The sequence below is a fragment of the Carya illinoinensis genome, chromosome 4 (assembly GCF_018687715.1).
Source record: "Carya illinoinensis cultivar Pawnee chromosome 4, C.illinoinensisPawnee_v1, whole genome shotgun sequence".
Lineage (NCBI taxonomy): Eukaryota > Viridiplantae > Streptophyta > Magnoliopsida > Fagales > Juglandaceae > Carya > Carya illinoinensis.
The window spans coordinates 2,506,827-2,519,856 of record NC_056755.1 but is presented as its reverse complement, the minus strand read 5'-3'; the positions used below and the strand labels follow the sequence as shown (position 1 = coordinate 2,519,856).

Genomic DNA, 13,030 nt, shown 5'->3' with positions numbered 1-13,030 from the left:
TTAAAGTTGTCGTCAAGCTCAGTAAATATCTTTTCTAAAACTAAGATAATTACTAAATATAGATAGAGATAGAAAGAATTTTTTTGTGAATAGAAGTTATGCTATCGTCCTTATCAAAGAAAGAGTCCAAGCACTAAGTAATTTCTCTTCTTTCTTTTTTTAAAGTCTCTCACACGTTTATATATCACTACCACAAGTACGAAGTATCCAGGCGGAAAAATTGGGAAGTACAGAAGGAGCCCACCCTAGCTGGTAAACCTAACCCAAATTGACCAACTCGTGGAAGTCCATCTCAAAATCATCGATCTTACCCTTTAGAGCATTGGCGGATTGTCAAGTCTAAAGTTTAACTAAAATTTCATTTTTTTATTGTTGTATCAAGTTTTAGTTAGATAAGTTTATATTGGACTAGTCATTTTAAAGATAAAATAATGATATAATATTATATATTTTAATAATATTCATTTTTTTTTATAAATATATTTCCTAAACAAAATCATTATATATTTTATCAATTATATATATAAATACACTTCCTGAAGCAAATACAAATATACGGCAAATACATTTTTTGAAGCAAAGCAGTCTAGATTTACAATTCTATACATTATTACATTGCCAACACAATATAAACAACACGGTCCACAAATTAACTCAACATTCCATAAAAATCACATTGCCCACATAATATTGAGCAACACAGTTCACAAAACAGTCTACAAAATAATGCCTCAAACTTCTCCATAAACTTTTAAGTACAGCCCTCCTTTAATGGACGTAGCATCTTGACAGCCACTTCATGATACTCCTCAAAATCATGACCCAATTGGTGACCCAATTTGCAGTATACTCCACTGGATCAAAAAAAAAATGCATAGGCTTGAAACATAAAGAGCTTAATGCCATCATCAAACAAACCTTCCCCATATCATCATCAAACAAACCTTCCTCATATCAATTTGGTTTATCTGATGACCCATGATCATGTAAATCATCACTGGGCAAATCGACACATGATCATGTAAATCATGAACAAACCAATAACATGATGAGAATATTAACATGCTAGATCAAGAAAGGGGAAAAACCAACCAAACAGAAAATCCAAAGAAAAAAAACAAAAAACAGAAGATTGCAAACAAAGAGTATATGGACTCTGCAATAGGCATACACCACGCATACATTCAAACCACCAAAAAGCCATGAACTTGCTTTCCCAACCCAACATACTTTTTCCACGCAACAGACCAAGAATTTTCCAACACATTGAAGAAAAATAAAAGAGCCAAATAACAGTCCATTTACAACAATGTCAAGCAAAAACCCCAAACAACATGATCAAGCAACGTCAAACAATTCTAAAGGGTCCAAGCACTTCCAGATTACACTATGCCACCAATTTCTCGCCCAAACGCAAGAAAAAATACAAGCAAAAAGCTATCGTATATGATTTTATCTTAAAAAAAAAAAAAAAAATTCTATTACCCAAACAGGGGCAATGGTAACGTCGGATTCGTGGAGGAAGAACCGCTGGCGTGAATGGTGGAGCAAATTGATGCATTCCAATCCTAGAGCAAGCCGATGTTCGGTCAAGTGATTCGACCTGGCTGGGCAAAATAGGACACGAAAAAATACTCAGTAAATCGGAGAAGAGGGAGAGAAGAGCGAGGAAGAGAGACTTACCATCGATAGCTCGAAGACGATGGCGTTTGCTAGAGAAGGCAATCGGTGGACCTGATTTGAGGCTGTGGGACGATGAAGGCCGAATGGGGGGAGCACTTCGTTCGGGAAAAGCTGCAGAGGAAATATTGTGATTTTGGAGAAAACGATAAACTGAGGGAAAGAAGAGAGCCGGTTGAAGAAAAATAATAAACTAATCTTTGGACTCGGTACAATAGCTCTTTAAGTCTGGCGAGGACCCAACAATTACTGTAGCATTTATGTCAAACTTTTAAATTTTGAATAGGCCATTGCAGATGATTATTGTATAAATGCTGACTATTTTAGACTTGCATATGTCAATAGCCAATGGCTAGACCATTGCTAATGCTCTTAGTTGAAGTTTAAGCCCAGTTAAGATCTCCATTTTTCACCAAACAAAAACCGTATGGACCAGATTCGTAGCAAGACTTGTTCAAACATGTTATGGCCCAAATCAACATTATGGTAAGCCCAACAGTCAACCCCTAGGCCCTATATATACATTCCAGGAATCCAAATTCCAAATTCATGAATTGCTGATGATAATGACAATGTACGTAGGACAAGGGAAGATTTTTCCTCTCGATTATTTACAAAGAATTGAAAAGGCAAGCCATTGATCTGCCATCAAAGAAAAGTGAAAGGAAAAATTACTTTCTTCTTTGTTGTTTAAAACTTTTAAAGGCATGCTGTACTGTATCGGTCTCATGACGTTATTTTATTCATATAAGAGAATATAATCGGGAGGTCATTTATGTGGTCAGCTAAGTTTAAAATTATGGGCCGGGCCATGATATACACAAAGTACGTACACAACTAGATAGGTTAAAGCTAGGACGACTAAGTACTGCTGAAGAAATTGTTAAAACAGTCGAACAGCGTTGCCCGGCCAGCTTGCTGTCTGAATGACTTCGACATTTTGTGCAGCAACTTCGGTTTTGTCATCCATGATTTATGGTTTTTGACGAAAGGATAGATACAAAAAGATAAAATTCTAGCTAGCTAGGGAGGTGATGCCCCAACAGCTAGCTAGCTGTGGGACGATGTCCTCGGCCAGGCTTCTTCTGTCACATTAAAAACTTTAGCTTGAAGCTTCAATTATGTACAGTTTTAAGATTAGATAACTACTATTAATGTTATATAATAAGATAAATATATATATATATATATATAATTTTAAGAAATACAGAATAATGCAATTAATTGTGAGTAGCATGCATGGGTGATTTCAGCCCAACCTTAATGATCAGCTTATTTGTCATATTACGATAACCAGGTTGCAAGGTTCTTTCTTTTTTATTTTGTCTTTTAAGTAAAAATAGCACCAGGGAAAAGACAGATTGATTTATAAGGTTATGTTACGTTTGGACATAATTATGAGAATTAATCTCAAAATTTTCAAAATTTTTTATAATTTTATTCTCAAACATAAAACAATATTCTCAATTTCAATTTTTTCATTTAATGATTATCTAATCATTACTTAAACACAAAAATTAATACAATTTTTACAGATTTAAACCAAAAATTATATATTAAAAAATTTATTCAAACAGTTTTATAATTTTGTAATATAATATTTTTATTCAAATTTTTTTCTCCTTTAATCTTTTATATTTCCGAAATCTAATAAAACCTCTTCACTCAAACTATTTAACTACTATTCACAAAATTCTAAATTCTAAAATACTCCAATGTCCAAATTAACATGCCCTAAAAATCTTTGAAAAATGCTTGTCACGTCAAATTATAAAACTATATATTATAATTGTTAATCTTACAATTTATTCTCTTTACAGCTTGTAGATCTAGTACTTTTTTCTCATTCTGCTTCTGACCAAACGAAGTTTAAAAAAAAAAAAAAAAAAGAATTGTTTGCGGAACCTTCTCAATATATATATATAGAACTCACATTTATATGAGAAAGTCCTGGCCTGTATGTAAAATATCATGCAAATGATGCAGACTGCATACATAAATACTAGATCAGAACGCTAAAGTGAAAGCAGACAAAAAAGCCATGCCAATTTGGTGGGTGATGGGGATGAGACTAATTATTAACTGCGCGCATGGGTAGAAATTAAGCTGATCATGAGGTATGTAGGTGGGATTTTACAAAATTTGATGAACAAACCTAGGCGCTATCCGGCCGATTTGTATATGAGCCATATAATACGCAAGCATGCAGCCAGTTCAAAGATCATCATTATTTTACAATACCAATTGCCCTGATTTTCTAAAAGATGCCTAGCTAAGATAGTATTGAGATTAACGCTTTTGGTTACTTCAGCAGTACTGTTGAAGTAGTAGTACTCCACCATCTTGTGAATTTTGGCTTGATTGATCAGAATAATTAAAGATGCAATATGTGCCATTTAAAGTTAATTAAGTCGAGTGCTCTCAATGATTTTCTTACCATATCCCATGCAAAAGCAGCTTTAGTTTATATTTTCAAAACCCAATAATATTAAACGAATTGAATTATTTTACTCATCATATCATGGTATAAGTTTACATGGTAATATTTGAAGAATGGTCTCATAAGATATATATATATATATACACACTACGTACGAATGAGCAAAAAAGAAGAGTGTCATGGCCAAGAAGACTATCTCAATCAACCATATTATATTATATGTAAAATTGCTACTTTTTAACCTAAACGCTACACATTAACAAGTACCATTAAAATCCTAGCTAGTTTAATTTATGATTGTCTGATTTATCTATACCTAAGATTAATTAATTAATTAGGCCTAATTTTTAATATGGGTGGCTCTACAGATACCGTTGGAAGCTTCTGTTGAGGGTTTTGTTAGTGTATTTTATATTATATTTTTTACTTTTTTATTAAATGTATTTTTTTTAACATTTTTAAATATTTTCTTAAGAAATACAAAATTTACAAAATTATTAAAAAAATTCATTAATCACTAAATAATAAAAAAATTAGATAAAAAATTTCAACGAGAACCTCTAAGCCAGCTAGAAGGGTAACATTTTCCTTTCTAGTATACTGATAATAACAAATCACAAATATTGTGGGGGCCGGGGAGCCATTCATTTCATACAAAGGAGACAAACATAGTGAGGCTTTTAATTATTTATTTATATTACATGATGATGCCCCCAAGATTTTTCTATAGGCCAGAGAGATCAATATGCTCGATATCATGTGAACTTTCTTGGAAGCTGCGTACAGAACCCCACTGGTCATCGTCAGGCAGTACTCTTTGCAATTTTAATTTCCACGTCTGTTATATATGGACGACATGCTCGATCGATCCTCGTAGCCCATTTCTTCATGCACGGGGATGCTTCTCATGACTAAATAATTGAAGTACGTCGAGGCTAACTAGCTGCAACGTGATTTCTGTACGTACGTACATCTTGCATGTCTCTTTTTTTAATTATATATAATAATCTTTTTTGTCTTTTAACAACAACAAAAAAACAGGACATGAAGGAATAAGGAAGGAACGTTACTCTTTGTCTGGACGTGATGATCGTCCAGTAAGAAAAAACCTAATGATCATCAGCTAGCATTAACTGGCAAACACCATTAACGAACAGTTTATTCCCCTCAAGATGATCAACTCGAATTATTATTTTCAGATACAAAGCATGCATATATATACTAGTTTAAGGAAACTTTTTGGGACAAACGAGGGCTGGCTGCATGCATGCTGCATGCGGAGAGTACTAGATGATATCATTAATAAATTAGGTAAGTAGCCAGAGTAGTATAGAATAATATTAGCCTATCTAGTTATCCTTAACATAACTTTCTGGCATTTATATATATATATATGTATGATCATCGTGCTACCTTCGGCAGACAGACGACGACGTTTGTTCTCTTGCTAATTAAGCAGCTTAATTGTTTGTAACGATGGGGACAAATTTAATATGAGAACACTATGCATATAATGTGTATATATATAGGCCAAAATGGATCGAATATATTAATTAAAACCGTACGTGGACATTGATACTTATTGATAGTTACAGCTATCTTTATATCTTCCGATTATTTCTAGCCACGCGCTTGCTTATCTACTTAGGGTTCACCATTAATTTTCCATTTACAAGATATATACCAACGATGGATATCTCCAAGTACTACTACTTTACTGTTAAGAATCTTGGCTGGTGGCACGCACTGTATTATCCAAAAAAAATTATCCGTAACAAAATTCTATAAAAATAAATTTACAAATTGACATAACTTAATGTGTTACATTAGATTTAATTGTACACGTGTTATGTGCTTTGTTCATGCTCGCTAGCCTAGCAGCTAGCTAGCTAACTCTCCATATTCCAATTATTGAATCACTATAAGAAAATTATTTATTTATGACTAATTAATTCTAGCGAAATGACTATTTTCAACTAAAATTGATTGCAATAAATTAGTTATAAAAACTCATTTTTTTGTAATAAATAAACCTCAAATTAATTTAAGTCAGCGATTTTAATGACATGATATAATGTGATAATTGATATAGATAACACATACTTCATCATTACATAATAATTTTATGGATGATCAGATTAGTGGGTATAAAACCAAATGCAGATTTTTTGGCTTATTTATTTATTTTTTTATGAAACATACTATTTCCATCTATTTTATGCATATAATTCCAAATATGCAAAAGTTTATGCAAATTATATAATATATTCTCAGTATATTGTTTGTCAATTACCAGCTGATCATAGATCAGGCACAGGCACTGACGTCGATAATCACAGTATACTGCATGCCAGCTATGAAAGGTGCATGCTAGTATGGCGCACTGAAGAGCCCAATGACTCATGATCCATTGCCGCTAATTTGAAGTGGAGGATCAGTTTCTTCCGGCTGTGCCAGAGGACAAAAATAAAAGAAAAAATTATGGAAAATCTTTTTTATTTTTAAGAGAAATTTATGGAAAATCATAAACATTATATTCTCTTACATTTTTCATTAATTGCAATCGGGTGGGAGTATTTATTGGGATGCCTTTATTTTTAAATATTATTTTGAAGGTTGAAAGGGATCGAGTTTAAAACGTTTTAGGGTGACCATTGATTCACAAGTACAAAAGAAACTTAATTTTTAATACAAAAATTTTAAGTGCCTTCACTCTTACGTACCCATTATATATTCTATTAATGTAATTAATTATGTTATTTTTTTAATATAAAATATCTATTTTGACAAATCACATCAGAATAATATATTAAAAATACATAAAAATAATTGTATATAACATAATTATTTTTCTAATAAAATATGAGTAACTTAGAAGCAAAGTAAATGATTGGAGTACCTGTTCTGGAAACAATTGCCTATTCGTTTAAATTCATTTTTTAATATATGGCTAAGGCATTCAGAAATATTTCAGAAAACCTTTTTAACAGTAGATTTATTATTTGGATAGATTTTCTTTTCCTTTTTTATTTGGGAGAGGGAGGTAGTCCCATTTGGTTGTTGGAGTACACTGAAATCAATTTAATATAGTTTAATTTTAAGCTAAGTCTAATATTCAAATACATAATTTTTAAATAACTAAACTCATCTCAATTTAAAACTTTCTTACATGTAGAATCTACAAACTTTTTCAATTTAACATATCTTTACATGCAAAACCCATAACTTTTTTTTTAATTTCTCATAAATAAATCAGAATTTATCTTAATATCAAACACATATAAACTTATCTTAGGTGAATTTTATAAAAATCACTTCACCATCTCAACTCATATTATTTAAAAAGAACTTAACTTATTTCAACTTAACTCAACATTCAAATATAGGCTAAGTTTCAAAATTTGAAGGGTTTTAATTCTGTTTAGTCCTTACCTTTACTGTCAAGATGCCCGAATTTTTTGATAAATATCTAACTTAATTAATGGGAGATCATAATAGTTTAAATTCAAATATATAAATAAAAATTTTTATGCTAATTGATTTGACTATCCACGTAATAGTATGTTTTGTGTGTAGCCAAGCAGGTTAAAACCAGCCAGTTCTTCTACCTATTTAAGTTTAAATATATCCCAAACAAAATAAGCCATTTATATACGTATTAATTATTAGAAAAATATTTTAATCATAACCAAATTACATAAAAATAAATTTATAAATTGATATAATTTGATGTGATAAGTCAGATTGTAAAATTATTTTTATTATAAAATAAATATAACTATTTCTATAAAATTACATTAATTTATAAATTTTTTTTATATAATTTTTTTTATATCTATAACAGTTTATTTTGTATAATAAGAAACTGTTTTTATTATTAACATGTAAAAGCCTCTAATTAATTAAGCAACCAACGTCCGAACAGGTTAGACGTACGTGGCAGGTTCTTGGCTCAGAATCACAATTAAAGACAATATTTTATCTTCTATGAAACCCAACGGGAATCATGTTAGATTATTCTTAAAAAATAAAAGCTGATGTTATATTTTCTTTTTAATTTTAGGATATAATAATTAAGTTTAATGTTAAAGTTTTGTTACATATAAATAAAATCATATATTAATTTATATATTAATATTGATATTTTTATATTTAAAATTTAAATTAATATTATTTTTAATAAAATTTATTTTTTAATTAATTATATTATATTAATATACATATTAATGCATATTTAAAATTAAAAATTTTTTTTAAAATTTTACTACATACAAATACAATTACGTATTAATATGTATACTAATACTGATTTATTCATATTTAAAATTTAAATTAATATTATTTTTAATAAAATTTATTTTTTAACTAATCACATTATATTAATATATAAATTAATATATAATTATACTTACAATTATATATTTTTTCTTTTATTACGTTCGTAAAGTGGATTGGGAGAGGGGGAGCACAGGAACAGTGAACAGAGCAGAACGGCGCGACAAAATTAACTAACGTCTTGACTGAGTCAAACCGCGCGTGGGGAACAAGTACCAACCCTCCAAAACAATCTACGGTAATTCGAAACCCAGATTAATATTGGATAAAAATATATCATATTAAAAAAAAAAAAAAAATCCCCCCAAAAAATGGTTGATGACGTGGCCACGTTTTGACGTGGGAACAGCGAAACCACAAAAGGAATGGTTCCGGGTGGTAACTGGTACGTTTGCAACTCTTCGCGCAAGTTTTCTGTTTCCTCATCTCATAGCCGTAGGATAAAAACTATCTCAAATCGGACGAATGGTAAAGAGAATGGGTAATATCTATGTTTAGATTCTATCCGCATCTTTTGAAATTCTTGAATGGCAAAAAAGAGAGAGAGAGGAAAAAAAAAAAAAATTGGGATAAAATTGGTGTGTGGACCTTATTACCCCCACCCATACTGTCACTTATCGAAACAGTGGAATATACATCACACCATAGAATTTTAAGTATGTTTAAATTTCAATTATTTTATAATAAATATAGTTTTATATAAAATTTAAATATATTTTTAATAAATTCACGATTATAAAATGTGTTATAAAATAGTTATAAAATGATAAATATTTTAATCACTAAAAAATTTTATAAAATTAAATTTATAAACTTACGTAATTTAATATAATATATTAAATTATAAAATTAATTTTATTATAAATTAAATCTAATTATAAATTTATTTTTATAAAACCTCATACTTATTTACGAGGATAGTACACCTTTACCTTTAATAGAATTTAATAGTCGATGCCTCGATGGGCAATAAATCTCATCGTAGCAGGATGATAAAATAAATAAATAAATAAAGAAGATAGGGGGTCATTTTATTCACTATAATTTGTCTTATCGGGTTAATATTGGTCAAGTAAATGCAAATCTCTTCCTTTATATGCCCTCCGATATTTGGAAGAGAGCCACTGGCGCAAGAGCAAAACCACCAAACGGCTATAATTGACGTTCAGAGTGAGAGAGCGAGACAGACAGATTGGCAGTGAGAGAGACACGGAGAGAAACTTTGATATAGTTGGTTTTCCGGGAATTGCTTTCCCGAATTTCGTTTTGAAATCTTGGCCTCCGGTTCGTGGAGGGGTCGATCTGGGTCTCGACAATCTCAATTTTACTCGCACAGAGAGAGATAGAGACACACGCAGAGATTGGACAACTTGGGCGTTTTTACTTTTCGGTTCTTCTTCGATATACTGAATATTCGCCGTATAACCATGTCAGATGGGTATTATAGTTCTAAGAAGACTGATGATATCTGCGAAGGCGTGTGTGGCGAGGTACTTTTTTTCCCTCTAATTTTCCTCCCCTCCTTTTGCAATTTTGCCTTTTTTTTCTCTGCAAAATAAGGATTGTGTGCTCGGGTAGTTTTTTCATTTTCCTTCTCCCCCCATTCTTTTAGCAAAATAAACTTAATTTTAGGTGTTTTGATTTTCTTTTTTATAAAGCAAAGCAATGAGACCTCGTCGTGTTCATTTTAACTTGGTTTTTGCCTTCATTAGATTCTATCTTTATCCGAAGGTCAGTTTTTATCATCTGAACCGTCTTTCTTAAACTATATAAATGTTCCAAGCAAAGAGAATTGGTGTTCTATGCCTGAATTCTGTCTAATTGTATGCCAATTTATGTAAACAATTTAGTGTTAGTTGTTTTTTTTTTTTTGGGTATATAAATAATCCGGGTATCTTAGAATTTTTTGTTTTAATCCACTGCAGGGAACTCGTGTCGCACTGATTATGTCAAGATTTCGATGTATTTTTCTGAGGACCTTTATGTTTTTGTTTGTGGTTGTCCCAATATGCATCTTTGGTGTATATTTGCATGGGCAGAAGATTTCTTATTTCCTGAGACCAATATGGGAATCACCCCCAAAGCCCTTCCACGATGTCCCTCACTATTATAATGAGAATGTATCGATGGCAACTCTTTGCAAACTTCACGGGTGGGGAATTCGCGAATCTCCAAGACGAGTCTATGATGCAGTTCTTTTCAGTAATGAGCTTGACATCCTTACAATTCGATGGAATGAATTGTATCCATATGTGACACAGTTTGTTCTTCTCGAATCAAACTCAACATTCACAGGTTTGTCTAAAGAATTGCTTTTTGCGGAGAACCGTGACCAGTTCAAGTTTATTAAACCTCGGCTGACTTATGGGAAGATTGGAGGAAGATTTAAGAAAGGCGAAAATCCATTTGTTGAAGAGGCATATCAGAGATTAGCACTGGACCATCTTTTGAAAATTGCAGGCATTGAAGATGACGATTTGTTGATAATGTCTGATGTTGATGAGATTCCAAGTGCCCACACAATTAATCTCTTGAGGTGGTGTGATGAAATTCCACATATCCTTCACCTTCGACTCAAGAACTACCTATATTCCTTCGAATTTCTTGTAGACAACAAAAGCTGGAGAGCTTCTGTCCATAGGTACAAGACAGGAAAGACTAGATATGCACATTTTCGACAAACTGATAACATCTTGTCAGATGCTGGGTGGCATTGTAGCTTTTGCTTCCGCCGCATCAGTGAATTTGTATTTAAGATGAGGGCTTACAGTCATTATGATCGGGTCAGGTTTTCTCATTACTTGAACCCCGAAAGGATTCAGGACATAATATGCAAAGGGTCTGACCTGTTTGACATGATTCCCGAGGAGTACACATTTAAGGAAATAATTGGGAAGATGGGACCTATTCCCCATTCTTATTCAGCAGTCCATCTTCCATCGTATCTGTTGAACAATGCTGATAAGTACAAATACCTGTTGCCTGGTAACTGCCGAAGAGAAAGTGGCTAAGTCTTGAAAATTGAGGTTCCTTTGTAAAGATCGGAGACACAGATTGTGCATTGTATTGAATAGGCCTCAATTCAACAATTTATGGTTTTGGCGAGACAGCAACACACGTATACATTATATCTAACAAAGTAGGTCGGTGTCTACAGAGATGAAAGGAAGAACTTGTTGGGTCCTTGCGATTTGAAGGGGAAACTCTCACTGCCCTCTTTTGTTTTGTTCTTTCTTTTCTTTTATGGGAGTTGAGTTTCTTCCAATATGGAGGCATACCAAAATTAAGTAGGAGGCTTTCTGTGAGGAGAATATCTCTATGGTTATGGCAGGCTTAAGTACCATTTGTCTCTATGGCACGATCCCCATATTGCATAAGAGTAGAATGACATTTTCCTGTCTTTTCCTATGCTAGGAATTCAGCTTTCTTAGACTCATATGTTCTTATAGCTTGGGTTATATGTTAACTCCTTGAGTTATACCATCTGATTACTGTGTGATATTCAGTTGATAGTGCCAAATGCCAATTTATTCTTTTTCCATACCGTTGCGGATCATAAAGTTATAGTTTATAGTTTGTCTTCTTAGTATTTCCCATGTTTTTGTGTCGCAGCAAACCTCCACAGAGTAGAGGGTTTTTCTTAATTAATTTTTCATCACTGCTAGACACCAGGACAGGAGTTTCTTTTACAGACTTTCAACACGTTTTGGGGTTGATAGGCTGGCATTATGTGATAGCTCTTTATATTCTGAAATAGGTGATCTTTTCAGCTGGTACCGAAAGTTAATTGTGACATGTCGAATACTCACCACCAATTCTGAGGAGGGGATGAAATGTAATTTCAGTCGTGCGGACTTGTGCCTGAAAATATTGGTGGAGATTTATTGTTTGTGTACGGTTCTTATGAATTTGGGTCTTGGCTGCTTGATTGACTCAGTTTTTTTCCCCTTCAAGAATTGGGGATGCTGAGTACCTTTTCAGGAATTGGGGAAATTCATAGGTTGATGGGTTTTTTAAAAAAAATAAATAAATCGTGACCCATCAGAAAGTGCAAATGGCATATTAGATTCCTCACTTGAGTTCCTCATTTACAACACACAGATCAATGATCTGATTCGACAATTCATTGAGCTTAGTGTCGTAATGTGTTGATGACACATTGCCCAGCAGGCTGGAGCAGCAGCTCTAGACAACAGTACAAAATCAAGGTAATTTCAAAGAAACAGCCTGTGGTATCAGCTGCTCTTGGAAATTTCTCATGGCAATGAGAAAAGAATAATTACTCTGATTCTGGTTTTGTACAATCTGAATCCGGATAGTGCATATTGCTTCTCAGAATTTTCTTGGCTTTTCTATATCCTCGGTCTCCTTTCCATGCTAGCAGAATTCTTTTGCATGGGTTAACATTAGTTCTGCTTTGAAATGGCTTTTTCCCAGATCATATACATTCATCTACTTCTCTGAATTAGTAATGCGCATGGACTGACTATCTGGAAAGTGGGTGTCCCAATAAAAGTCCCCTCATAAATAGAAATACAAATGAAAAAGAAGAAGAAAGAAATGAAGGTCGCCACA

At 32.4% G+C, this 13,030-nt stretch overlaps 1 protein-coding gene across 1 annotated transcript; it reads left to right on the top strand.

The window, feature by feature from the left end:
• The first annotated feature begins 9,547 nt into the window (after positions 1 to 9,547).
• Positions 9,548 to 11,996, top strand: LOC122308088. The gene is made up of 2 exons (XM_043121258.1): positions 9,548 to 9,945; positions 10,381 to 11,996. The coding sequence occupies exons 1-2, from the start codon at positions 9,883 to 9,885 to the stop codon at positions 11,464 to 11,466; spliced, it is 1,149 nt and encodes a 382-aa protein (XP_042977192.1). The 5' UTR covers positions 9,548 to 9,882; the 3' UTR covers positions 11,467 to 11,996.
• The last annotated feature ends 1,034 nt before the right edge of the window (positions 11,997 to 13,030 follow it).

Bases quoted from the DNA above. Each gene is read 5' to 3' on its own strand.
- LOC122308088 (XM_043121258.1), top strand. From the start codon at position 9,883: ATGTCAGATGGGTATTATAGTTCTAAGAAGACTGATGATATCTGCGAA. The intron at 9,946-10,380 runs GTACTTTTTTTC...AATCCACTGCAG, and splicing joins GCGAAGGCGTGTGTGGCGAG to GGAACTCGTGTCGCACTGAT.